Source organism: Fusarium vanettenii (genome assembly GCF_000151355.1).
Source record: "Fusarium vanettenii 77-13-4 chromosome 1 genomic scaffold NECHAsca_1_chr1_3_0, whole genome shotgun sequence".
Classification (NCBI taxonomy): Eukaryota; Fungi; Ascomycota; class Sordariomycetes; order Hypocreales; family Nectriaceae; genus Fusarium; species Fusarium vanettenii.
In genome coordinates, this window is record NW_003315881.1 from 1,982,794 (window position 1) to 2,009,580 (window position 26,787).

Sequence of the window (26,787 nt, forward strand, 5' to 3'; positions counted from 1 at the left end):
ACCATGTCTCAACCTAAGCGCCCGGGTATAATCTGCGTCCAGCGTGCTCACCGATGCCTAATCATCCAGTCATACAAAGGATTCGCAAAGCCCAGGTGCCGAAACTCGTCGAAATCATTGACCCTCGCCATGTCTCTCCTACCCCCTAATCGACCCTCGTGGACCACTCCTGATGCGCCTCTAGCTACAGTCGACTAGTAGCCTCGTCCTCCCTGGGGAGGTTGCTGCTGCTGAGGAGGGAGCTGCTGCTGAGATGGGTCGTATCCATATTGCGGCTGCACGAATCCTATAAAGTAATTAGCCTTGGGCAGCCTGGAGTCGTCATCACTCTAGCATACCTTGAGGAGGCGTGCCGTAAGCCTGCTGCTGGGGCGGAGGGTAACCACGGCCGTACGGCATCGGGGCGTACATGTTCGGGGGTGGGACTTGGTAGCCGGGTCCAGGGGGAGCCATGCCGTACGGCATAGGTCCTCCTCCCCCGAAGCCTCGTCCAAAGCCGCCGCCGCCTCTGCCGAATCCGCCTCGGGGGCCGTTGTCAGATGCCTTGTCAACTCGAATCGTTCGTCCGTCAAACCTAGTACATGTTAGACCTCACTGCCAGTAGGCGATCGATCACAGCGAATCTGCCATCGGAAAGAAGGAAACAGAGTGACTCGTACTCGACGTTGTTCATGGTAGCGATGGCTTTCTGGGCGTCTCCCTCCTGGGTGTATCGCACAAATCCAAAGCCGCGGCTGCGGCCGGTATCGCGGTCCTTGACCACAACCTTTCCGTGTCCATTGTTAGAAGCCGCTTCGTACTCTAGCGAGCACTCGCACCAGAGCCACAAGAGAATGCAGAACCAGGAGTGCCTTGCCAGCGGGAGAAGAAAGGAACGGAGTCACATACAGCTTCCTCGACGGGGCCAAACTCTTCAAACTTCTGGCGAAGAGTACCCTCCTCAGTGTGCCATGCTAGGCCACTTATCTTGGGTTAGCACAATGCGATAACCGCTCACATGGTGATTTGACAAACCCGATGAAAAGCTTCGACATGATGGATATCGGGGGTCTTGAGTCTGTTCAAGTGTTAGTTGTGGTTCAAAGAAGAGCAACGATCCGGTTCTCCGGCATTCGGCGGTTCATTAGCATGGCGTCGCAAGACCGTGAGGCTGAGAATCAGAGTTGCGCATCTTTGTCTTTATCAAAGAGAGGTAGATAGCCAGACAGACTCTGCCATCACGGCCATGGAAAGGAACATGTTGCCCGCAAACCACGCGTGGCCTCGAATGGAAGCGCGCGCTTACATTCGCAGGCGGCGCAATCGCAATCACAGTCGCAGAGAAGGCAGAAGAATAGGAAGCCGCGGAGAGCGAGAGGACATACCTATATTGCCTCAAGCAGGTATGAATAGTGACAGTTCTGTCAAAGGCGCACACGATCTTGCACCGGAACAGCTGGACTCGTGCGCTAATTATCGAGATAGCTGACAGGAAAACGTGGACGGATTTGAAGTTCAGGGAGAAAGATGAGAGTGGAGCTCCAAAGACGGGAAGATGGTGCGGACGCAGTAGCTTAGACGACGCAGCGCAGCGCAGACAAAAGGATGAGAGGGGTCTTTGAGGGCGCGGGCGGAGCGTGACCGTGGAGGTTATGTATGCACCCTGCAGCGAGGCAAGGTTAGGCACGTTGTATCTGTAGTCCGGATCGGTACCGGCGTTGAATGACGATGCCGGCCAGGGGTATCTTGTCGTCTGCCTGTCCTGTCCTGTCTAGACTCAACTCAACTCTGGGCTGGGCTGGGCTTGGGCTAGTCGTGGTCTTTAACAGGCGAGCCCAATGTCAAGCAGCACATGCAGATGGATGGCGCTCTCTCGCTCGCTCGCTTCATTTCCGCCATCCTTTATAGCTCAGGTCCAAGTCTCCCTCCTCCCGTCGATCCTCCGGTGGGCTCATCCGTGGAGGCAGTGCTGGGTGAACCGTCACCGCGACAGGCCGGGGTGCCATGGGCATGGCCCACGGATGGACGTTTCGTCGTCTGGCACTGGCACCGACAGGGACCCAGGGCCCTTCTTCCAAACAAGCTTTAGGCGGAAGAAGCAAGCACGCACGGCAAGCACAGGGGGAACGCAATGCCCACCAACCTCACCGTGACGATGGGGGGCAAGACACTGGCGTCCAAGGCCATGAGAGGACGCTCATGCGGGTCTGTGATGACGACGGCCCCCCTCCACATCCTGGCAGCAGCCTCTCCACGCAAAAGCCAAGCACCGCGGCTAGCTCAAATAGCTCTGTGCCCCTAGGCCAAGCATAACTGCCCGATGATCTTGCCCCTTCTCATCATTCTACGCCAATTCCATTCGTTGCTCGCATAGCCCCCTCAACCCACATGCCCCAGTATCCCGGTCCTTGCTCCTTGCGCTTTTGGTAGGTAGCTTATATCGGGACAAGACACCGGCCTGGCCTGCGCCATGAACAATGTGAATGAGAGACATTGGAAACCTGCCACATGCAGCCAATTGGCCGCCCTCCGTCCAAGAATTGATACCCAAGACCTGCTTGTTGCAACGTCGAATCTCTCCTCATGCTGCCCTATGCCGTAAAGATGCCACGCACCCGTGCCTGACCTTGAGCGTGCCGCCCTCTTCGTAGGCTGGTGCTCTCCTTTCACCATCTTGTTTCGAGCCCCGCTTCGCCAGAGACCTATCTCAAACACGTGCTGCCCCTCTTCTACCTGGTGGTGGAGGGCATTGATTCAGGGGCGGCGGCACCGTCCAACAAGCCGAGACGGGGAATAAATAGAACGACGCGTCTGCGAACCATCGTGATCGTGGTCATCGATTGTTCCGTTTTGTAGATCGTTCGAGAAGCCGGGAAGGCCGCAGCAGGAGGGAGGGGAGATCGAGGCAAGGGTATGCTGCAAGTATGGGCCATGCTTGAATAAACCAGCAGTATCCGGACTCTGGAATTGTATTGCGTCCCGACATCTTTCGACGACGTGGAAACCATCAGCTTGGCGACAAACCGAATGCAAGCCACCCCAGAGCCCCTATGATTCCGACTCGTAACCATCTCATGAAACACGCGTGTGCCAAGGGGTAGTCTCGCGTTCCTTCGTATTGTCCTTTCTGGAGACGGGATGGAAAGATGGGGCCTCACAACCCACCGCAGTCCCCGCGATTCCGCATTGCGCACTGCTCCGGTTTGGTGTCTTGTCGCGAAAATCCGCAAAGAACCAAGTAGAGGGCGAATTAGAGACTCGTAAGGGGAATCCGTGTCAACGGTTGTGCTGGCAGATGCAGCGCGTTGAAACGCCAGATTAAGCGTTGATGCGATGCTACCTTGGCAGCGCCTTAGCCGGTTGATCTGGCCCCCTACTCGACGCCAAGACAAATACCCGTGTCGGTCCATCTCCATCTCAGGGACCATTCATCGCTTGGCCCAACGGAGATTGAAACTTTACGCATTGTCGGCTGATTCGAGTTGAAACCGATGGCGTGGGTATTCTTCCATGCCAGGTATTCATGCCGGGTACACGAAACGCATGCCTGGGAGAATTGCAGGTGAAACATGACTTGCGACAGGGCATTCAATCGTGACCATGCGGAACCTGCTGTCGGTGAAGACCCTGAAGTGGAAGCGAAGGACTCGTAAAGAGATGCAACATGTCCGCAATTTCCAACTTGCGACAAAGGTGCCAATTACCTAGGTAGACAGAAAAGGACACGAAAAAAGGTTGTTTCTTGATGTTTGAGGCGATTGATGGTGTTTTGATGCAATTTAAACGAAACTTTAGCTGTCAGTCAGGAACAGTTGGTGGGGATAGGGGAACGACTAAAGGGAAGGTGCACCTCCCATCAGGCCCATCTGTATTTTCTCAGGAGAGCCTTCCATTGGCAGATAGGTACATAGGTAAATAGGAAGGAAGGTGCTCTCGAACTCAAGACCGATGAACGGTCTTTCCTGCCTTTTTGCCTACCCAGGAGAAGTCCTGCCCAAGTTTCTCTTTTCCATCCCAGGCGAGGCAAGTGGCAGCAAGGGCAACCTTGCGCCATGACCGCTGCCCAGTTCGCTCAAGATTTGTGATGAGCAACTCTCACGATGCACTCCTGATCCTGTTTTCTGGGTATCCCCCAAAGCCCTTTGGCTCCTGTATCCTCGATCCCCTCCTTTTTGACTGAGACGACCTGAATGAGTTATCATCGAGACCGCGGTCATCCAAGTGCATGGCATGAAGACCGACACGGCCCTGCCAGGGGCTTTGAGCAAGATGTCCCAGAGGCCGGCTACGATAATTCTGGTCATGTTCGTTCTTGGTTGAACCAAACATCGCCCCAAGATGAGGTCGCCAATCCCCAAGATAATTTCAACCAAGATGCCGATCGCAGTCGCTCGATAGGGTGGCGTCCGTATAATCTTCCCATTGCGCCCATCCCTTTGAATAATCGCCAACAAAGAGAACGACACTTTGATCGAGACCAGCCGATTGCCAAAAGCCCCGAAAGATTTTACAGTGACACAAGGGGATACGAAGAATTCGTGGCGATGGGGTCTGATAAGGAAAACAGAAAGAGACATCGGCCACCAGAATGGCAACAATCCCCCAACTTCACTTCCGATGACTTTGCTTTCGAAAAACGACCTAGACACAAAACCCGACCTGATTACTATGATCCGAGGAAAAGAGATGACGCAAGAGCACGAGCAGCCAAAGGCGAAGCGAAAGGGGCGAGAAAACAGACCCGGGCAAAGAAATCTCGACTTCGTTCGAGCCGAGACGTCATGGACAACTTTACATCAAGTCTTCTCGGAACCTCTAGGATAACTGTATGTCATATCTATTAACAGGGAACGCAAGCTGAGAACGACGTTAACGTGCGATATATTAGCTGGATCCCGAGCTTCGAGTCGGCATGTCCTCGAATGTTCGAAGCTCTGCCTATGCTGGAAGAGAACGTGTGTAGTTCTGCCCGTGTTGCATCTCCTTTACTTACTATGATGCAGTTGGCGACCTCAGGTTCAACGAAATGCGTTTCTTGCAGAAGCCAGAAGAGCCGGCAAAGGGACACAGTGCCAGGAATAGTAAAGAGATCCGACAAGAGGGGAATAGGAACGGCTTCGAAAGGCATCCCGTGCATCTCTCGAGCCCCCGCCAATCAACGCCAGCTCTTAGCACCATAACTTCAAGGAGCGTGAGAAGTGGGAGGCTGGCAGCTCAACGGCAAGACGTAAGGCCCACGTCGCAAAACAGCTCGTGGGGATCTGGATATCACGGCATCAATTCCGAGAGTTGTCATGGTTCTATGCCAGGCAAAAGCTCATCTCTACCTCAACGGCGTCGCTCAGGATCAGAAAATCAGGGAGCGTCTGTCCAGGGCTCCAGAACATCCGAATTTGTGCCCGAAGAGCTCATTAAGACAGGAGTTTTCAGTGGTACAAAATTTCTGTCTCGACTTGGGCATCGCCGAAAACAGCCATCGATTGTCCCTGACACTAATGACTATACGTTAGATCCTGCTAAGACCCCAAAATCGCACACACCCAGGCGCGTATCATACGAAGACAGAGGAGTGATGGTTAGCCCTGAGATGGAGAGATCAGAAAGACCAAACCAACCACCCCCAGTGACAGCGGATCACAGTCATCAAAGTACAGCAGCTGGGACATCACTACCAACCAATTCCTTGACTTCCGAACAGCAATCAAAAGATCTTTCGATGCCTAGCGGAGACCCCAGTCGAGTTGAAGCTGACAACTCAAATACATCCAAGACATCTCACTGTCTTGACTCAGGGGATCAACTAGCGGATGGTAAAGGACGGCAGGCCCCTCCTTGTTCAGTTACTACACAAGCCGACAAAGTTTCAAGCTTTGAAAAACGCCCCGAGTCCATTTCTGCAGCATCAGAAGGAGGCCATCATTATATCCGCAGCGCCAACCGAAGCCTTGACCTTGGCATCGGCCTAGATTCAAGTCTCTGGAAAGACCGTCCTTCTGTTCAACCACTGTCACAGCGGATTTCGACGCCTCAGTCTTGGGAACATGCCACGGGGTATCCGGGGTACTCTGGCTGGCAGAGGTACCAAGGTACACCGGCACCTCCATCAGATTTTGGCACACGGTATCCAGAGTCTCTCCATCATAGGGTTCCCACCTTCACACCTATCCCAACACCGCATCTATCTAGGCCGGAGCCCCTGATCTATGAACAAGACGAATTCATGCCCAATGAGAAACATTCTGGAGTGTTGCCTCAGGACAATCATGAAGAAACCATGACGGAGTTCTTCGAAAGAATCGAAAAGGAGGTAAAGGAGAGATGGGATGGGCCGCAAGATTCATATGGGGTCGCTATGGGTGGTGACAATTTCGAGGCCAGTAAGATAACAAGGCCGGCTTCGAGGGTTTCGCAACCCCCACTCCAGCAAAGGGAGCCCAGTGTTCAAGGACCTCGGGGCTCGTTTGTTGATTGGAATAATCCTCTTAACGCACCAAGGCGTTTCTCGGGAAGGACTGCCACGGACGAAGACTGTGCAGCAGCAGAAGCCGAAATGGTTTCATTTTGGAGGCCAAACCGGTTCTAGGGCTAGGATCATGAAATCGACACTTTGAGAGACGATACATGTATAGAGATGGCTAACTGGCTCTCCTTATTCAGGCTCCTGGTCCTTCCATTTTGTCCGCAAGCCCTCGACATCGATACCGCACTGCTCTGCCTTTGCGATGACGGCATTGGCCTTCCCTACAACAGGAACATCGATCATCTTACCATCAAGCGTCCATGCACCTCGTCCGGAGGTAGAGGCCTTTTCATCAGCAATTGACACCCTGACAGCCCACTCGACTTCCTGCTGGTCAGGAGCAAACATGCGCTGGGCCACTTCGACCTGAGTGGGATGAATGCATTGCTTGCCGTTGAAGCCCATGGCCTTGCCTCCAGCGCATTCCTCCTCAAGGGTTTTGAGGCCTTGTTCCCCCTTGTAGGATGTGCAGACAAGATCAATGGCGCTTGGAAGCTCAGCAGCGCGGGCAGCAGTAACAATGGCAGACCTGGCGTATAGGAATTCGGTCAAAGAGGGTGTTCGAGTTATGGACAGATCAAGGGCGAAATCCTCGGCGGCAAAGATAAAGCCACTCAAGTAAGGGGATGCCTTGCAGATCTCGGAGAGATTCATGACGGAGCGCGCCGACTCGATGAGGGCGAGAATCTTGATGGGATTCTCTGCATCAGTTGCGTGACGCTCCGGAGCAACGTGTCGGAGGACGTCGGTTACAAAGGTCAAATCAGCAGCCGAGTTGACCTTGGGAACCACGACAGCATCAACATGGCGGAGAGGGGCGAGGGCAGTCAAGTCGGACAGTGCGAATGGAGTGGACACGGCATTTATGCGGACGGCAAGCTCTGAGAATCCGGAGGGCCGGGAGTTGAGGCCTGAAATGTGATCCCTCAGCTGCTTCCGGGCAGTATCTTTGAGAGAGGGGGTAACGGAGTCTTCCAAGTCATATGTGACGTTATCTGAGTGCAGGCCTAGGGACTTTGTGAGCATCTTTTGAGATGAGCCCGGAACTAGTGAGGATAGTCAGTGACAGTTTCAAAGAATTGAAGGGTTCAAAAGTAAAGTACCATATAGCAATGAGCGGCGGATGATGGAAGCAGATCGCGCAGCCATGGTGACGGTCTTTTTGGGGCGTCTGATTAGGATGTGATTTGGAAGTGTTCGCTACAAAGCTTGGATAGATTATATGCGTCGAAGTTGGGCTGTTTATAACAACTACTACTCAGCGTCAAACACCAAGACGCCGAAGAGGAGAAGGTTGAATGCCGACTCGGAGACGGCTTATACGCCGAAGCTGGACCCGCACGAGCTCATGACGTCCCGCCCGCCGGCAGTTCATCAAGGGCCGAGGGTACCTGGTGCTTTCAAGTGGAATTATGCCGTGTGTGACCGCCTTCCGTAACGGGCCGTGTCAGACAGGGGTTCTCGATCATCATCCCTTTACTAAGGACCAACCGTTGCGCGGCTCAAGGCCACAGCTTACGGGGGATGAACAGGTAGCTTCAACTTCGACCACTTTAATCGCTACCCACGACATTCACGCACACATCGAGAGACGAACGAGTACGAATCGCTCAGCGCATCCAACGCGCGCTTCATCTTCCGTCCCCGAATTCATACACAGAACAATCGTTGAAAGCAATGGATGCCACGCAACCGCAGCCCGCCCAGGGCTCTCTCAGCTGGCGCCTCAGCGCGCATCCCATCACGCTCCTGACGTTTCTCGCCTTCCGGATAGGTGAGCTTTGCCCTAGCGACAGCCTCGAAGATGCAATCGCTAACCATGTACAAAACGCAGCGAGCATCCTGGTCTACTTTCTAGGTGGTCTCTTGTTGACAGATAGCATGTGCGTCTACACGATAACCCTCCAAACCTACAAAGACGCTGACACCTTTTTTCAGGATCATGATCTTCATCATCACCATCCTCCTCCTAGCCGCCGACTTCTACTACATCAAGAACATTGCGGGTCGTCGCCTCGTCGGTCTCCGGTGGTGGAACGAGGTCGATCCCCAGACGGGAGACTCGCAGTGGGTGTTTGAGAGCAGCGAGCCGGGCACAAAGGTGGTCAACGCCACCGATAGCCGCTTCTTCTGGCTCGCGCTGTACCTGCAGCCCATGCTCTGGGTCATCATGGCTATCCTGGCGCTTGTGTCGCTGTCGTTTATGTGGCTGCCGCTCGTCAGTACGTAAACCCCTACTGGAGCTCTGGATAGCTTCACCACCTTGTCCTATGAAATATTCTGCTAACTCTCCTTCTAGTCATTGCTCTTGTCCTTACCATCATGAACACCCTCGCCTTCTCCCGCTGCGACAAGTTCAGCAACGCCTCTAACCTCGCCGGCAGCGCCTTTGGCACCAGCAACCTGGCAGGCAGCATCGCGACCAACATGGTTAGCAACTGGTTCTCGCGCAGCTAATCAAATGTCAGCTGGTTCCCTCAAAAGCAACCATTTTCCATTCCTAGCCTTTCGAGGGAGTTGTTCAAAAGAAGAGAGGAGAAGTGTTTCGTTGTCTAGGAGCAGGGTCATTGGGGCCATCCAATTTGTAGACTAAGGGAATGAGGTGTCATCAATATCAGGTTGCGGTTTTACGGGCAAGATTTTTTGCGGTTTCGGCGCCTAGGTATAGGCAAAATATGTACGACTATACAATCAATTATTCATTACTTCATATTTTATATGAGAAAGCTAATAGCCGTTTTGAAAGAAACAAATCTTCCTGTCATCACATGACAGGAAGATGGAATTAGTGAATCCAAAGTGTAATATTACCCTCATAACTTGAGTCCATACTTCTTAACGCTACATCAATATACATCCAAACGAGCTGATAGATTTTTTACCCTTCATCATCTCGCAGAACATCCATGGTATTTCTCCAAACACATAACCAGCTAGCCATTCAGGGGCGCCTCATGGATGAGGCATGAGGCACGTGTGGCAACGCTACGATGACGACGAATGAATCAAGCAGGGTACATGAGTGGCCGACCCGACAAGAGACAGTGAAGAGAATGATAAAAGTGACGATCCAGAACTCCAAGCCCAATGACGCGCAGAAACATGGTGCCCCTCGACTTCTCTGGTCGACAGGCAACAGACGGCCTTGCCCAGGCGAAGCAAAGCGAGGCGGCACTACCGTCTTGCAGCACGCTCGATCTCGTCGTCCAGCTCTCGTTCCTCTTCCTCCAGCCTCCGAATCTCCTCGGCTGTCATACCATCCTCGACCAGGTGAGCCACATTGGATGACATGCCCTGGGGTGTAGCGTTGCGGGAACCGGTGGATGTGCGAGGGAGGTTGTTCGGTGTAGGAGTTCCGCGGGCCGTCTGCTCCTCGTGGTCGTGGGTGATGTTCTGGAGTGCAACAGGCTGAACTTGGTTCTCGTCTGAGTAGGGAGAGTTGGGTGAATCGGTAGCACGGCCGTGAGTCTCCTTGTCCACAGTGTACGCTTGCTGAGAGGTGTAATCCTCGCCGAGCTGCTTGCTGCGACGACGTCGGCGGAGGAGGAAGAAGGCCAGTGCACCAATGATCAAGAGACCACCAATGACAGCGCCCACAGCAATACCTGCCTTTGCACCAGTGGATAGTCCACCACCTCCTCCACCAGAGCTTGAAGCAGAATCGGTTGCTGAAGCAGAGGAGGTGGCTGTCGCCGCGGTTGTCGTCTCGAGAGATGCCTCGCTACTAGCCGAGGCCACTATTTTCTCCTGCAACGTTGTGTCGGTTTGGGATTTGTTGCTGACACTGAAGTAGAGCGAACGAGTGTTGCCGGTAAACTTCTTGTCTTCGGACTCCCAGTCAACCAGAATCTCCATGGTCTGGTCAAAGTACGCCTTCAGAAGGGCCTCATCAAGCAAGAGTGTAAGTTGATCGTCGGTGACTTTGAGGATATAAATTAGCAAGCAAAAACACACATAATTGCATAATCAAAGCAACACACCTTCTTGAAATCCAGTGGTTAATTCGGGGTTTTCATCCCCCGACTTGTAAGTGGCATTGGCAATGTAATCGCCACCTGAGCCGGTTGTTTGCCAGTAAATGTTCTTCAGAGTGATGTCGTTGGTGCTGTACTTGATGGCTGCAGTGCCTTCACTGATGTAAAAGACGGGAACGTAGTCTTCGCCCCTGGGGAATTCGACGTATGTTGTCGGCTGGCCGCCGCCACTACCCCCTAAGCCGCCGTTCTGTCCTGAATTGGTTCCCGGCCTGCCGTCGTCTTTGCCCTTGGCAGTCTCTGTTGCAGCAGCTGTTGTACCAGTGGTCGCAGTTCCGCTTTCTTGCTCTACGGGGGCATCCTCTCCCAAGCCAGTGCCTCCACCGGTGGGCTTCTCAGCCAGTTCCTTGAAGCCATCCTTGGTACGGGTCTCTGCGGCGTCCTCCATCTTCAGTCTGTGGTCGATCAAGTCGGATGTCGGGTTTCGAAACGGCTATCCTTGTAATGTGGAACTCTTTCACAACACGGTTTGTCGGCTCGGTCTTTTCGCCCAAAGAATCGTACGCTCCGCTCGCTCAAAACCCAACACGCCTCGGCTAGGGATGAGGCTCAACTCCAGGATTCGTCGTCGTGATCGTGAACTAGTTCTCGTGATGTTGCTGCAAGTCCAGAGGATGGGACTGTTAGTCCCAGGGGACAGCGAAATGGAAGATCACCACGGATGGGAGAATTGGTGTTTGTCGGTGATCGATGTAAGACGAAAAAGGCGAAGGAGAGGAAACAAAGACAAGAAAGAGTGAGAGTGAGATGGAGCGAGCGAGGGCCTTACGGGCTGGGATGGTTGTGCTTGACTGGGCTGACTAGGGTGCTGGGGGCCAATGTGACCTTGCTGCGGCAAGCCAGGCTGGCTGGGCTGGCTGGTCCATCCCTCCTTCCCCCGAAGCAACCATCCAGATAGAGGTCAAGCGTGAGGTGGCCCAGCCCAGGCAAGCCCAGCCCAGGCGTCTTCAGCCCAGCAAGTAAGACCCTGTACGAGGCACCACCGCGGGATGTACAATCAGGTACCTCGGGGCAAGGGTACAGTACCACCAACAAGCCGTCAAGCCGATTGCAAGACTCACCAGCAACCGACGCCAGACAATCAATGGTGGATTCTTAGTGCATGTCCATCGCTCATCAACGGGGAGCAAAGCAACGGGCAGCTACAGCATGGCATGTATCCGTCGTCCGTCTGATGCATCAACTCTGAAACGCAGATGGGTTTGCGATATGTCGTGTCAATGCTACGCGGTCAAGATATCTGGCCAACGCATATCCCAATTCACAACAAGGCTCTGGGTTGACCGTCTCTCTCACCGTCTCATCAAGGTGCGGAATAAAAAAACACAGCCCATCCTTCAGCTGAGAAGCAAAATAAGCCCAGCAAAAGAAGGCTTGAGGGGTGGTTGCCCAGACCCTGGATTCTTTGAACCACAAGTACCGGAGTGTATCGGTAAGCACTAGGCGCTGAATGAGCCTGTTCTCGGATGACTGACGAGGAATGGGAATGAAAAGGATCCATGGCATTTTTTGTCGGATCTGACATGGAAGTGGAGAAAAAAGCCCTGTGAGAGCGAGTGAGCGGGAATTATCAAATGTGCAAACATGTAACACCTGCAGCCATGCGCATCTTTTTCTGACGAGCGTTTTATCTAGACAGTGTGTGCAGATGAGCGTCTTGAAAGAAGCCATCCATTGGATCTGTCAATAAGACACCATCAAACTGATCAACCAACTGAACCTCTAATACGCTCAAGTTACTTAAAGGTACCTCCCCAATATTACGGCAAGACAACCACCTTAGCTGGAGAGGGAGAAGGAGTGGGGAGGGGCGGAGCAAGCCCCAGTCGGCGACTGCCTTCCACCCAAAAAAAGGGATTCTGCCCTATGAAACGCCCGCGCTGGAGCACCCCACCCGTACCCCAGCCCAATTGGATCCCCGGTGCGGCTGACAGAAGTAATCCCAGGGGGTGTATCCACCTCGGGCGTCCACTAGATTGCTCAATGGTCGGCGCGTCGTCTTACACTTATTGGCGCTAAGCCCCGTCAGCTCGAATCCGTACTTCTTTGCTGATGAGAGAACTGGTTTTGTCGGTCGGGGTATTTAAATGAATTGATTCCAATACGGCATCAAGTATCGAAGATTGATCCGGTCTTTTTGGTCTTTTGTTCTCTTCCCTGTCTATTGTTGTGGTGGTGAGGTAAAATGAACATCCATACCTAGAATATCCCCATCTCCGCTGATCAGGCTTGACGCCTCAGACATGATGGTCGCAGGATCAGAGAGGGATGGGGATGGGATGGATCCAACAGCATGCGTCTGCGGTTTTTGTTTTTCGCCGCCCCCGAGTTGTCCGTGTGTACATACTGTAGATCCATCATCCGTCGTCTAACGACAATAGACGGAGGGGAGGCTAGGAGGACAGTGCCAGTCCTCGTCTCCCGCTGTCAGCATCGACTTCGAGAAGAAAATGGAGCCACCATCAGAAAAGCCCAATCCATTCGAGTGTGAAGCTGCTGATAATATCCCATCCCTATCGTCTTGGCCAGCGAATCGCTTGCCATCCTTGCTTGCTTCCATCCCTCCCCCCTCGACCAATCCAATAAGCTGTTGCATGTGCAAAGCCTCGCTCGGGCAACAGAGTTTTTTTTCTCCTCTTCCCTCTCGGCTATGCTGTTGCACTTTTGTACACTCAGCCGCTCTCTTGGAAACACCTCTTTCTTTGCGTTACCTTGCACTATCGACGCCCTGTTTCGCCACCGACCGTTGTCGTACGGCGGCCCCTCCGCAGTGTAGATCTAGCTCCCTCCCCTCGAGCCTCGTTGTTCCCTTGCCAATGCCATGGATCAAGGCCCGTAGGACACGTGTATTGTGCTACTTGTCGTGTAACGAACTGGTGAATAAAGGAGGATCAAACGTGCCCAGTGACATCCATGCCTACCTATGCTTAATATAGATCCGCCAGACTCGACCTCAAAACAAAGGCTGCCATCCACATCACACAATCTTCTCCATGATTGGTCAACGTCTTCCCCGTCGAACCTTGAATATGTGGTGGTGGGTATGATATATCTTCTGTCTTGTACTGCTTGCTGCTTTGTTCATCTGCTCGTTGCTCATACCACATAGATATGAGACTAATGCCAGGCCCGTTTTGCTCCAAGGATCGCAACCACATCCAAAAATAAGCTACGCCTCCGAACAAACTTGAAAAGGCTGGCCGGGAATCTAACATCTATCCCCTTCCTCACCCATCAACCAAGAAACGCCTTCGGATAGGTGCAGATGGCCTCATCTCGTCATCCTGATTGTCACCCGCTCTTGTCGCCCATCAAAGAACTCCAGTCTGGCAGGTTTACGCAAATGTCATCGAAATCTCCTTCTCCTTGCCAAAGTCGTCATCATCCAGGTCATTCCAGGGGTCTTGTATGGTCATGGTTGGCAGCGTATGAGATGACTTAATCTCTGGCCGGTTCGGTGTCTCCTCCTTTGGTGGCACTGTTGTCGATCGTGGAGGATCGTCAAACGACGTATCAAACGTCATCTGGATCTCGTCCTCATCCCGGCCCGAGCCGTATGCATTGCCATGTCCCGAGCCAAATCCTCCACCATACGCTGCGCCATAGTCTGGCGGCGATGCCTGTCTGGTGTAACTCGGCGTGTAGCTCGGCGTGTAACTGCGCGAGCGCTCCTGTGATGCCCCAGCTTCGCGCGAGTCCCGAGGTGCAGTTAGGTCGTCTCGAGAACTGTTGACAGCCGCCGGGGACGATGGAATCGACGCCATATCCAACTTCATTGGAGGCAGCGTTGACTTGATCTCCTTCACTTGGATCTCCTCTGCGTTGCCCCCGCGTGCATCTTTGGCAATCTCTGCCCTGATTGCATCGATATCAAACAGCACGCCCTGGTTGGCGTCCCCCTCCTTGGTGCTGGCCTCGCCCTTAACTTCACCCTTGTTTTTCGCGTCGTCGTAGATCTCCCAGTCTTGCTTTTCTGCGTTCTTTCGTCGCCCGAAGAAGCTGAACCGCCCGCTCTTCTTTGACTTTCCCTCCTTTTCTAGCTCTCTTCGTGCCTCTTCGATCTCGTTGATAAGCTCCCTCTGTCGCTCGGCGTGATTGTCTGGATCCGGGTCCTCAATTTCAACAAACTCCTCACTCTCAACAGACCATCCACACCTCATAAGTAGGGTTGGCATCTGTTGTCGATAGTCCATATGGCCCACCACGAGATCCGTCACATCCATGTTCTCAATCCAGGGCATGTCCTCGATCGGAGCCAGACCCGCAACTCGACGGATACCTCCGCTCGTCAGTCGGAACAGGTATCCCAGGATCCAGTCGTTGCGGTTGAAGGCGTTGACAAACCGCCCAGAAACCACCGTCCTGGCTCGGATATACTCATCCTTGTTCACGACGATAGGCGAGCCAAACATGTAGACGTTTTGAACTATACCAACCGCACCCTTCTTAGATAGCTCCTGTAGGCAAGAAAAGACGACTCGAGCTCCGATGGAGAATCCGACGAGCGTGATTGGGCGAGTTCCCAGGTTACGTTCGAGCAAGGAATCTGCCAGAATCTTACCAGCAGATGTGGCTCGATCTAGAGAAACTGCCCAGGGGTTATCGATGAGATATGAAAGTTTGGTAAGGATTATCGGAAGCTGTATTGCCGACATGAGAGCGGCCAGAATGGTGGCACCCAGAATTTGTTGGATACTCTGAGTGAGGGCCTATTGCGTGTTAGACAAGCTTGCCCATTTACAACAGGTTAGAGAACTTACCTCAGTAGCCAGGATATTAATGGTGTCTCCCATACTTCGAAGCATCTCGGGTTCGAATAGGACTGAATAAAGGTCTCCCATGACAGGGTCCACCGTACTGAAAGGCAACCGGACATCATCGACCTTGCCCGTTAGCCACCCTGAAACGGTCACGATAAGGTTGACACGTTTGTTGTTGTGTAGTGGCCGGTACTCAAACGTCCTAACTGCACCAGTTCTTCGGCCGGCCGCCCTGCCACCGATGATACTTCCTGTCGTCGCTGCACCCGATGTGATGATGGCTGCACCACCAACACCGCCCAGGAAACCACTCGTACCCGTCACTCCGATGGCCGTCAGACCAGTAGCTAAACCAGCACCGATGACGGGTGCCAGCAGTCCAGCAGAGAGACCAATTACCAATCCACCACCCACGGTAGCCAGGCCCATCATAACGTAGCGTCGAGTCAATGCCCTCTTCCTGCGGGCCTCTGTATGCTCGTCCTCGTTCCAATTCTCTTTTTCGGCGGCTTGCTGCATTTCCAATGCTTCCGTAACCTTCTTCTCGAATCGACAGATGTCGAGCCACGAGATATCAAGGCTCTGGCCGACCCGCTCCAGCAGAACCCTCGAGCGTGCGTCGTAGATCGAGTCCGCAATTAGAATCAGAAACAGGTCGCAGAGGACGGTCCAACGGAGGTCAATATCGATTTTGGCAGTTGTTGGAAGCTGAGAGGGAGTCTTGACGTCGGGAAGTTCCTCGACGTCAGGGGCCTCATAAGGTGGAGGGGCTTCCGTCGGTGTCTCGTCTCCCGAGAACAGTGACGGCGTACCAGGTGTCGAGGTGCCTCCTGAGGTGCTTTCGGCCATAGGGTTCGCCACTCTCGCGTTGGTGTTGAGTGCCGGTGACAGGTCCTGAGGCATGACTCCATGATCAGCAAGTTGCTCAATCATGACCTGCTCGGCCGCGTTGATTTCCATATGAGCGTATAGTCGGAGCATCATCTTTTGTCCCCACATCATCATGGCTTCAGCTGAGATGCCCACTTCTTTTTTCGTCTTCTTGGTTGTCTCTAGGGTTTCCGCCTCCTTCACCATCTTGACAATCTCCAGACGTACCAAGCCGACGTATGCGACTCTCTGTCCCTCCGTGAGAAGATCCTTGGTTGCTTGCATTTGGGAGATGGCATCACGCCCCTCATCGTCGTCAACCATGCTCGTTCCATTGGTCGGCCTGAAGAGATACTGTGTGTTGTCGTCCATGCTCGTTGCCGACTCGGCATCGTCGTCTACAAAGACACGGGTGTAGCCCTTGCCGGCACCTCCAAGTCCTGCGTAGCCATATTTCTCATCCTCCTCGGGGTCGTATTCTTTAGCAATCAACTTGTTGTCGTCATTATACATATCATATCTGGCATACGACGGCATTTCCTGCCATCCATCATCCTCGTTCTCCTTTTCCTCGACCTTTGTAGAGATGTGCTGGTGGGAAAACTCGGACACGCCCTCTCGGTGGCTAGCATTACTCTCCCCGCGGCCCCGAGCGGCTGTGGGAGATGGGGGATTCGATTTCGGCTCGGTGGCATGGGATGATTGATCCTTGTCGACCGGTACTTCAACATTCGCAGGCTTTTTCGAGGGTTCAGGGACCTCAGTCTGTGGTTCTGCGGGCTCCTTCAATTTGGAGTCGCTGGTGGATGCCGTGTTTGGCTCAGGGGATTTTGTTTGTACCACAGGCTTAGACTCGACCGGCGCAGGCGGTTCCTGTGGAGCAGACGGTTTCGAGGCTGGTTCTTCGACAGGTGTAGGCTGTTGAGAGCGGGCATCCTTAAAATCGTCATCGTCATTATCGACTGGCTTCGTGGCCTCGGGAACGGCGGCGGTCGGAGTCTTTTCTGCTTTCTCCTCGGGAGCCTTCGGTTGTTCACCGCCTACGGCATTTGTGGACGAGCTGCCCTTCTCTTCTGTGATCGGCTCGACAGGTGCATCGTTCTTGGGAGTGGGATAACGCCTAATGGGGAGGCCAAAGTCATCCACTTCGACGGCCGGTGTAGTCATGATGTCTCGATGGTCGGCGGGTCCTAGCACTGTTCGGGGTGACGTGTGGCGTCTACGGTTCGAATGGGGCTCTCTTTGGGATAGAGACAAGTCGTTGAGAAGCCGACACAGGGACAGGTGAAGATCGGATATCGGGAGGATCGAAAGGGCCGCGGTCTGTCACCATTCGACCCAGAGGACGTGCTGTAGTCTGAAGACGGACCCTGGCCCTCGCGGTAGCTGCGAGACAGAAGACTCTCGTCAGGGTTGGGGGCCGATTGGCGAATAAAGTAGAATGATATAGGTGGTGAATCGATCAGATAAACCACCCCCTGATGTCAGGGATTGAGCAGACTTGCTGTAAGAAAGAAGGGCGAACTTATGAACCCTCGTCCCTCTCTCAGAAACCTCCTATATTGACGGGGACTCCAAGAAGGATGGATGACTTGACATTAGGTGGGGTGGGCCCATCGGATGGCTGAGTCGGCGGCGGGTGGTCCTGGCGGATGGTAGCGGCTGGCGGGACTTCCAGTGGCTGCTTAGTGGACGTTTCGTGAGTTTTGCAGTGGGGGGCGGGCATGCATCCAGGATGGATCCATGGATGGCATGATGGGTCTCCCATCACTTCAACTCACGACTCCATGCCATCACTTGCAAGCCCCGGCCAATTTCGCACTCACATGCCTCACGCGACCCTTGATGCCTTTTTTCATTAAATGCCCGAGGTAATGAGTCCTTGCCGCGAGCCGTCTTAGTATCTTGGTCGTTTAGTGTGGGCAATAAGCTCTAGTTGTTGGCGTATGAGATAATCTTGACTTCCATTTTAGGATTACACGCTCGTGACAAAATCTAGATCCTTTTGATTACGCCCCTTGGCTTTTTCTTCGCCTGTGCTATATTCCTCGGGTATCTGTACCATCGAATACTCCTCCTGGTAGGTCAATATGAACACGTTCTTCGCTTGTGATGCGCCCCTCCATCAACATTCCTGTCTTGGAATCCTGCCACAACCGATCCTTCACTTCATGCCTCAACTCTCCGCTTCCCCTGTGGCCTCGACAGGCTCAGCCTTGGCCTCTCCTTCGCCGGCCGTTGAAGTGGCAGCCTTGTTCTTCCGCCGTCTCTTTCTCTTGGCAGGGGCTTCTTGTGTGTCCTCCTTCTTCTCGGATCCTGCTGGTTTTCGCGACTGTCCCTCTTGCTTCTTCTTGGACTTCTGGACTGCCAATGGGTTTGGTCCCTTGGTGCCGTAACTCTTCTTCTTTTTCTTCTTTTGCTCTTCTGCTGAAAGAGCCTCTCCGTCGCCGGCCTTGGCCTTGTCCTTTTCATCGTCTGAATCTTCGTCTTCTCGCTTTCGCTTGCCCAGACCATTCTTGAGCTCGGCCCGGAACTTGCTTCTCTCTTCACGGGCTCGGACCTGGACACTCTCGTCTGCCATTGGCTCCAGAATCATGACGCTTCGCTTGATGTAGATCAAAGGGACGCCTCTGATACCCCGTAGCATTCTTCGCACCTCCTGATCCTGGCTGGCAACCACATAGCGATGTTTGTTCTGGTTCGTGCTCTTGGGGTCGACAACGGATCGAAGGCATTCCTGCGTGCTCAAGGGTTCGGGGTACTCGTCGGGATGGTGGCCGCATCGTCTTCGCTCCAGAGTTTTGGCTAGATCAATGGCTGCGCTCACGCCGGGTTCGGTTCTCTTGGCGTAGAGTTTTCGAATCTCGCACTGCGTGATCACTGGGGTTGTTAGTACTCGTTCGGGAGTCGCTTTGGTTGCAGACGTACTAGGCTTAACCTTGCCATGAACTGTCCTCGACAGTGCCGGCTCAAGGTCCATCTTGAAGCGAGAAGAGTCTTGCACCATCTCGGCATCGACTGCATTTGGTAAGCTTCATCTTCTCAGGCGCAAGTCGCGACAACTTACCGAGGACCTGGTACGGCTCACGGAAGCCGAAAGTCATGGAGAATTGCTCCATGAGCTTCCGGTACTGCTTCGATCTCTTGCCTCTCATTTTGGATACGCGATTGGCGGAATATGGTACAAGGTAGGTGACTGAGGTTCAACAAGCTGGATGCGACGGCGTTGAAGACGAGCAACAGAAAATAAATTTCTTATCAGTTTGATCGGCCAATCTGCGGCACGTGCGATAAGCCGCGGGTCCATTCATGGTTGCTCCTCTCCTGCATGCCCCGCTATCCATATCCCACTAACACCGACGGTTCGCCATGATCATGTCAAGGTGCAGCTCTCTTCTGGTTTGTTTACCTATGCTATATCTTGATCTCAGTATACTTCTTTCTATGTAATTTAAATTCTGAAGCATCATTCATTATAAGTACTATCCGATCCCGTATTGCGCCCGTTCAAATATCTGTATACCCTGTAGTCGGAGCATCATTCCACATGACATCACACTCTCCCAAGTCTACTGCAAGTCCCTGTAGAGCGTCTCAGTTGTCCAGCAAAGAGACTATCGTCGTCAAACCTCGTTTTTTACGCAAAGGGCTGCGACAACGCTGATATCGTCGAGTTTTCCTATCAATGTTAGTCAGGCTGTCTTCGACAAAGCAAACTGCGCCAGTACTCACCACCCTCACTCGCCAAGCCTTCCTCGATCGCATGCTCCATGAATGGACTTTCGGCGAAAGGATCCACGGCAATCTCCTTTGCAGCAGCCATAAGATCTTGCGCCGCTATCCTCATTCCTCCGTTGCGACCGCCAGTGCGATCACCCTGGTGGGCCTCTGCGTGCTCCCCAGACTCCCATTCCCTCACGCTCTTGAGTATCCTTGTTACAATCTCATGCTCCCAGAGATTGTCGATTACCCCGTCGCTCATCGCAAGCACAATGTCGCCAACTTCTAGGTCGACCTTGTCCACAACCGCATTGTCGTTAGGGGTATCGGGGCTGTTGGTCCCCAGCTGCCGCGGGCAGTCGAACCAGTGCCACTGCTCCACCGTCTTGTAAATCACCCTCTCGGCACTTGGCCGGAGGACCATGACCTTGCAGTCGCCGACGTTAGTTACATAGAGAACAGGCGATGTTTGCGCCTCGTCGTCTGGGCAGGTTTTGAAGTGCAACTGCGCGCCACAGGCTGTCGTTGTACCTAAGCAGTCGTGTGACGTTGTCGCCTCGAGGGTCTGTTCGTACGCGGTCTGCAGACTGGCAACCGGGTCAGGCTCTTGAGGAGGCTCTGATGAGAGACAGCGAATGCGCTGCTCCTCAATAGCAGCCGACCAGAAATGGAGAATCAGTCTTGACCAGAGTCTGTACCGATGTCAGTAAAAGTTAAGATAACCTCGGAAGTTGTCCGGCAATGTACCCAGCATGCCCCCTCGGACGGGTCGCCCAGGCTCCCACACCGTCGTTGGTACAGATGAAATAATCGCTGGCGTAGACAGCATCGTCGCCGTTTGTCTTGCCTCTGATGAGCTCCCCGTTGACAAAGGCCCGACGGTCGCGGCTCTGGTGATGCGTACTGAGAGGATCTGTGAAGGACGTAGACGGAGGGGAGAGAAATGGCGGGGGGAACGGGCGGGGCGTTCGTTTGGCGAACAGGCCGATGCCAGTTTCGAATCGAAAGGGCAAGACGGGAGGGTTATGTGAAAGTGGTGTCGCTGCGGAAGCGAACCATCTCTCGCAACATGGTCGCCATGTCGTCGTGTGTACCAGGCGTCGCACCGTGAGCCATGGTAGGAAGGTTGTCGGGAGGGCCGCCAGAGTTGAAGATGGTGGACTGGGCATTCCAGCTGTGAAAGCCAGGCGCAGCCCCGTGGAGTTGCTGGCCGCAACCTATGATGGGATTGCTGCTTTGCTCTCTGCAAGAGAGATGACCACAGATAGGTAGCGATCCGAGGAGTGGTCTGGGTGACCGACTCGCGAGATACCAGGCAAGGTAGCTTAGATCACAGACAAGGACACGTGATAAGCCCGATACCGCACCGCACCAGAAAAAGGGCGTCATCCAGAACAGAGAGACAACTTTTGAGTCAGGGCGACCAATGGCTCAGAAACACTAGCAACATGCTGCCCTCTCCCGCTAGAAACCGAGCCCCTCGTTGACCCCAACCGAGAAAGGGACGGCTAAGCCGAGGGGCTCATGGTAAAAATTTCCCCTATATCGCTCCCTGAGCCTGAGGGGGGACGGGCTCCTCTGTGGCCTGCGGTCGACCTGCTGCTTTTGTAAGAAGCTGTCCTCGAAAAGTTGAGCTTCGGGGATCGTCCGTGAGGGCGCAGCGCCCAATCAGAGCGGCACATGGCGTCGCCTCGCCCAGCCTAGAGCTACCCCATATTCTCAACAGCTCAGAAACAGTTGAGGGAGATGGTTATCTGGGGAAGCTGGACAAACGGTAGAGCCAAGAGGCCTCTATGATGTCAATGATAGATGTGTTTTGCGGTCACGGTGGAGGGGGTCACAAGTAGTAATGCGCCACTGTTCTAATACAGGGCTGCGTAACCCAAAGTGACAGTCCTATAGCGGTCAAAAGACAAAAACAACAATAACAAACCACAAGTCGTGTCAAATGAAAATACTCAAATACCCTGGAGTCTGGATTGAAGGCACCACGTGTTGTCGCCAACCGTAAAAGGTGAGCATCTACACGTCATGAAACGCCAACTTGAAGATCATAAATAAGGTGTGTCTGTGTGGAAGAGTGCCGCACCTTGTTTGAACCAGATCCGGAGGATCGAGCATTGAATCAAGTGCCAAGAATGGAGGACGCTTGACCACAAGGCGCCCTAATGATATTGGTGTCCTCCACTCCCTTCAGCAAGCTATCGACATCGACGATGAAATGAAGACCGCCAGATGACGCATTTTATTGGGACTTCTTTCATCACGTCTTATCCTAGTCCCTGATAGTTCCTACAGGATAGTTCCTACAGGATAGTTCCTACAAGGAGGCTCCAATTATCTGTACACTACAGCCCATAGTCCCATGCGCTTCAACGGACGGTAGGTAGGAAAATATGGGGGGCACATGCGGACGGATAAGTTCTTCAACCTCAAAATTGACAATCCTACCGAGAGAGTTTTCGTACTGAGCATGATAATGAAGCGAAAACTTTAATACGACTTGGGGGCAGTTTTGTGGCATCGTATTACTGACTGATATTCGTATAAGTCAAGGCGAGCATTCCTACCCATCCTACATACTAATGCCCTGGTTTAAATGAACCAGAACTATCGCTCAACTTGACCCTTGGGAGCAACTAGAAGACATGACGTAAGGGGTTGGGATAAATGGTGATATTCAACTGGAGCCAGCAGAGGCCCATTTCCCAATTTGGTGTCATCTTGAAATTCTCTCTACCTTGCACCAGTAGCGCCGGGTGACCCGATCATGCCGACCTCCGTGCAGACGTGATCCCAGCAAGCATGAGCGCCTGTCTGTATCATATACGTAGCACGTACAGTATGGTTGAACCAGAGGGTGAGTGAGTTGTCGGCTCTCAAATGCCTGACGATCAAACAAGGTGGAACCTGGCTGATGGCACGGGGGGGTTGCCGGCTTGTACCGCAGCGCAGCATGTAACTATAGATTTTGAAGGTGTTGCCGATTACAATCACGACTGACGAGTTCCCCATTGTTTGACGCGCAAGCTCTTGGCCTTTGATGTTAACCGCCCGGTGAGCGTATACGCCAGGGCTGTCGTGATTGGAACTCTGTGCGGATCGATGGCGGCTGAGTGAGCATGCATGGTTAAGGGGAAGCCGATGTTGCCGGGTGGGTTGGCGATTAATCTTGCCCTGACATGTTTGTGTGGGAATTAGAGCACCAAGATGTGGTGATCTTGGATGCATTTCCACGCCGCATGATGCATGACACGCCCGTCAGACTCAGGGTGAACAACAACGCGGAGGACACCAAGGGTTCCCTCCGGTCATGCCGTATGTACTGACTGGGCTGCGTATCCCGCCTTTGCCAAGTGGTGAGAGTACGCACAGCCTCCACAATTTGGAATCCGAGACAGAGTTACTTTCCTCAGACTTTGAATCGTCGTCTTGACCTTCTCCAGGTTTGTTTCTGTGTGAGAGGACCCCTGGTTTGTTTCCATGGAAGCCCTTGCGCAGGCTAGGATGTGGGATTGGCGGCCGCTCGAGGTCCAGACCACCCCGGTAGAAGTGACGACGTGGAACGTGAAAATCTATCTGTTGAAGAGCTTGGAGATAGTCCGTAGAGTTGGGTATTTAGTCGATAGGTGAGGAGAAAGCCGCCAAGCACATCTCATTTTAAAGTCTGGTATTCGTGGAATTGCCAAGGTAGATCTAATATTCTGACGCAAGACGAGAAATGCACTCTGGCAAAAAGGCTGCTCGACGGTGTGCCAAGCTTTACATGCCCCGTAGCTAGAGCGGATATAGAAGCACTATTAGAGTCCGCTTTTTCGCCTTGCAGGACCCCATGTCGCGCTGAGTGGACGTTCTAGCGGCATTCAGGCGCCTCGAGACGCACTTACAGACAGCGGGATGGTGGAGCAGCGTCACCGAGAGACATGATGTTGAGGCTTGGCGGAGGACACCACTGAGCAATACGAGAGCCGGCTTCCACCCCGGCTCGGCGCGGTTTCGTCCAGCGCGGCAATGAGCCAGCGAGCCCAGTGAAGCGGACTCGACGGTAGCAGCGCGAAACATGCGACACAGTTGATGACGAACCAGAGTGGCTGGCTCTAGATCGCTGAAGCTCGAGCGTGGGGACAGCGGTAGTATTGAACGACCGACAGCCCCGACGATTGGGAACTGGCGTCAGTGACGACGAATCCATGCCATTCATTGTGGGAGGGACTCCACCTCATGACTGGGGGGGCCTCTTGGGATCCCAGCCACTGCTTGCAAGCATTCTCGTTTTCTCGTTCGTTCTGGGCGATGATGAAGACTACGGCCTCAGTGGAGCGGCGGCAACGACTGCAGCGGTAGGGTAACCAACCTACACCCGGCAACTCTGTGAGACAGACAGGATCTAGAGAGAAAGGCTTTTGCCATTCACCATCTTCTGCTGTGCCGTGCCATGGCTTGGCTACTCATGTATCGTGTGCTTGGCCAGGAAAAAGCCGTCTTGAAAAGCGTCATGAAACCTGAATAGCTGGCGCCAAGATACGCAGACGCGCGCCGTCTGCTCATGTTGCACCACGCACGTCTGGATCTTGTTTGGATCATGGATAACTGGGGCCAGTACTGGGATGGTTGGGTGGCATCTCTCTCACAATCGAATCGCATACAGGACAACAGCCCGCTTATACATGAGATTTTGTTACCGTCCACTCAGTTGCCTCTGCCGTTCGGAGACAGAAGGCACACACGCCCGACCTCGTACCTGCTCTGCGTTTCCGTGACTATTTTCGTTTCATGAGAGGCGTATTTGACACGCCGACCAAAAAGTATTTAGAGAAACAATGATCCTCCCTGGTAATTCTCCCACACATGTAACATCCCCTCCATCTTCCGGCCTCGTTCTGTCGTTTCCTTTGTGAACGTCTTCGTTGTCTGCTTCTGGACCGGCCCCTGCTTTCACCATTCTTTGTCGCATCCAGCCAGTCTGTCACTCGACTCACCGACATTGCTATTGCCCACTCAGTGAAAAGAGGGTCATTTTTAGTGAGGGCGTTCGGTTCTGGACGTGCACTTAGACTTCTCGCCCAGCCCGCTGCCGCTCGTCGGTGACGTATGCCATTTTGGTCAACCAACATTTTGGCTCGTAACCACTCAAAGGCAGACCAGACCAGACCATCCCATCGACGGACGGAGCAAGCAAGCAAGAAAGACGCACGCAACTGGACTGGACCCTCCTCCCGCTCGCTCCGCGCGTCTCGTGCTCCGGCTCGCAAGATTTAAAAGAGGGACCCCCGCGCCGGCCGAGCATCGCGAAATAGAAAAACCTTGGTTTGGGACAGCCCTCCTTCTTTCACCTTCCAAGAAAAAACCTCTGGCTCTGGGTCTTGCCAGCCTCCTCCAACAGATTTAAGCTACGGGAGCCCGCAGCTCCGGAGGACGCACGCACGCACGTACCGACGCACCGCGACGACGCATTCCCACCCCCACCACCACCGACCCGACGACGATCCTCCAAGCCCGACGCCGGCCACCTCGTCCCGCGTATTCAGTGATTATATTAACCGGCTGCAGCAGAGCCAAGCCCTGTATCGCCTGTCTTGCCGTGTATCACAGTCGCTCTCGCCTGTCTATTGCGTCCCGACTGCCAGATTGCGACCTGGATGTCCTGTTACCCTTGGCACGGCTAAGAACTGACATGCCAGTCGTCCGACGCATCCGCCAGAGCACCACCTTTTGATGGATACAGAGCGGCGCCGAGCACCAAAGGGAGTCTAGAGTCTCAACGTACAACAACGTTAACCGTCCACCCACGTCCCAAGAACGCAAGGGCTGCTTGGCCTCTCTTTACTTTTTTGTTTCCTCTGTCGGTTTCGGTTTCGCCCTGACTTGGCCGATCATTGAGGGCAAGCAATAAATTAACTATCAAAGACACTTGTCCGCCTGTGTACGACAACACACATCGTCATCGTCGTGGCTGGCGCAACCCCTTCATCTCACGGCGTTCCCCTTGCTCTGGGCATCCCTTGCGCGCAGCTGGGTCAATTGATTGTCTCTCCCTTCCCACCGAGCGAACGAGGATTAACAGCCTCGATTTTCATTTCCTGTCTCACAGATCTGCCCCGGTTGATCCGGCCGCTTCGTCAACATGGGTCGAAATCGAGGTGCGTATTCGTGCATTCGTAAAATAATCCCATTCCAGTTCAGGCCCTGTCCGCCCGCCAGGGCTGCCTCTTCGCATGCGCCATCAGCAGATGGTGGACGTGCGCGCCGAGAGGAGAGAGCGTCCACCCGGTGGCACTAGCGGTCCCTGCCCGGCGCCCACTGGACGGGCAGTTGACGCCCCCCGCCGCCGCCTGCGACACCCGCCGCAGGGGGGAAGTCGGGTCTTCTGGGCGTGCGTCGTTCTCGCTACGGCGGGGGAACACACACAAGTCCCACGGCCTGGGCCAAGTTCCACTGGCGCCGGGCCCAAAATTCCCTGGGCTAGCACATTCAGGGGACTACTGGCAGCCCGTTCAGCAGGGTCCCAGAGCCCAAGGGACCCGACCCGGCCGGACTCCATTCTCCCTCCCTCTGGTCTCGGCTCCCCAGGAAGCCATATCATCTCACCTCATCCCGTCCTGGTGCTAACCTGTTGGTTGAACATCTAGTCCTCTCTTTTATGTCCCAGTTCTCTGCGGGCACAAAGACACCACCACCTTCGTCCTCTCCCCCTTCCGGCTCGCCGTACGGACACCGCAAGACCACATCTGTCAACGAGCCCTTTCCCGATCACAGAGTCAGCAACGACATTTCTCGACCAACTACACCGCCGTCACGACCAGATTATGGCACGCCTGTGAGCGGTTCACCCATTGATACTCCCCCTCGTCGACGCAGTTCATCACGACCCCCGTCTATGGTCCTGGCACATCAACCGCCCATC

The 26,787-nt window shown here is 53.8% G+C and overlaps 7 protein-coding genes across 7 annotated transcripts; 1 reads left to right on the top strand and 6 right to left on the bottom strand.

The window, feature by feature from the left end:
* Positions 1-194: 194 nt before the first annotated feature.
* NECHADRAFT_74951 (uncharacterized protein) lies at positions 195-1,034 on the bottom strand (the record flags this gene model as incomplete). The annotated part of the gene is made up of 5 exons (XM_003054289.1): positions 195-286; positions 339-574; positions 660-766; positions 889-953; positions 998-1,034. The coding sequence occupies 5 exons, from the start codon at positions 1,032-1,034 to the stop codon at positions 195-197; spliced, it is 537 nt and encodes a 178-aa protein (XP_003054335.1).
* Positions 1,035-6,628: 5,594 nt separating this feature from the next.
* On the bottom strand, positions 6,629-7,648 carry NECHADRAFT_74952 (uncharacterized protein; the record flags this gene model as incomplete). Its single annotated transcript, XM_003054290.1, has 2 exons — positions 6,629-7,545; positions 7,603-7,648. The coding sequence occupies 2 exons, from the start codon at positions 7,646-7,648 to the stop codon at positions 6,629-6,631; spliced, it is 963 nt and encodes a 320-aa protein (XP_003054336.1).
* Positions 7,649-8,176: 528 nt separating this feature from the next.
* NECHADRAFT_74953 (uncharacterized protein) lies at positions 8,177-8,956 on the top strand (the record flags this gene model as incomplete). Its single annotated transcript, XM_003053575.1, has 4 exons — positions 8,177-8,273; positions 8,334-8,382; positions 8,438-8,721; positions 8,799-8,956. 4 exons carry the CDS (start codon positions 8,177-8,179, stop codon positions 8,954-8,956), a joined length of 588 nt encoding a protein of 195 aa, XP_003053621.1.
* A 306-nt stretch (positions 8,957-9,262) lies between these two features.
* NECHADRAFT_98840 (uncharacterized protein) lies at positions 9,263-11,229 on the bottom strand. The gene is made up of 2 exons (XM_003054291.1): positions 10,480-11,229; positions 9,263-10,419 (listed from the first exon to the last, which is right to left on the bottom strand). The coding sequence occupies exons 1-2, from the start codon at positions 10,919-10,921 to the stop codon at positions 9,674-9,676; spliced, it is 1,188 nt and encodes a 395-aa protein (XP_003054337.1). The 5' UTR covers positions 10,922-11,229; the 3' UTR covers positions 9,263-9,673.
* A 2,321-nt stretch (positions 11,230-13,550) lies between these two features.
* Positions 13,551-17,330, bottom strand: NECHADRAFT_65677 (uncharacterized protein; the record flags this gene model as incomplete). The annotated part of the gene is made up of 3 exons (XM_003054292.1): positions 13,551-15,242; positions 15,294-16,766; positions 16,923-17,330. 3 exons carry the CDS (start codon positions 17,328-17,330, stop codon positions 13,869-13,871), a joined length of 3,255 nt encoding a protein of 1,084 aa, XP_003054338.1. The 3' UTR covers positions 13,551-13,868.
* Positions 17,331-18,339: 1,009 nt separating this feature from the next.
* On the bottom strand, positions 18,340-19,318 carry NECHADRAFT_74956 (uncharacterized protein; the record flags this gene model as incomplete). The annotated part of the gene is made up of 2 exons (XM_003054293.1): positions 18,340-19,181; positions 19,231-19,318. 2 exons carry the CDS (start codon positions 19,316-19,318, stop codon positions 18,340-18,342), a joined length of 930 nt encoding a protein of 309 aa, XP_003054339.1.
* Positions 19,319-19,670: 352 nt separating this feature from the next.
* NECHADRAFT_74957 (uncharacterized protein) lies at positions 19,671-20,999 on the bottom strand (the record flags this gene model as incomplete). The annotated part of the gene is made up of 4 exons (XM_003054294.1): positions 19,671-19,678; positions 19,896-20,575; positions 20,631-20,796; positions 20,990-20,999. The coding sequence occupies 4 exons, from the start codon at positions 20,997-20,999 to the stop codon at positions 19,671-19,673; spliced, it is 864 nt and encodes a 287-aa protein (XP_003054340.1).
* Positions 21,000-26,787: the final 5,788 nt, after the last annotated feature.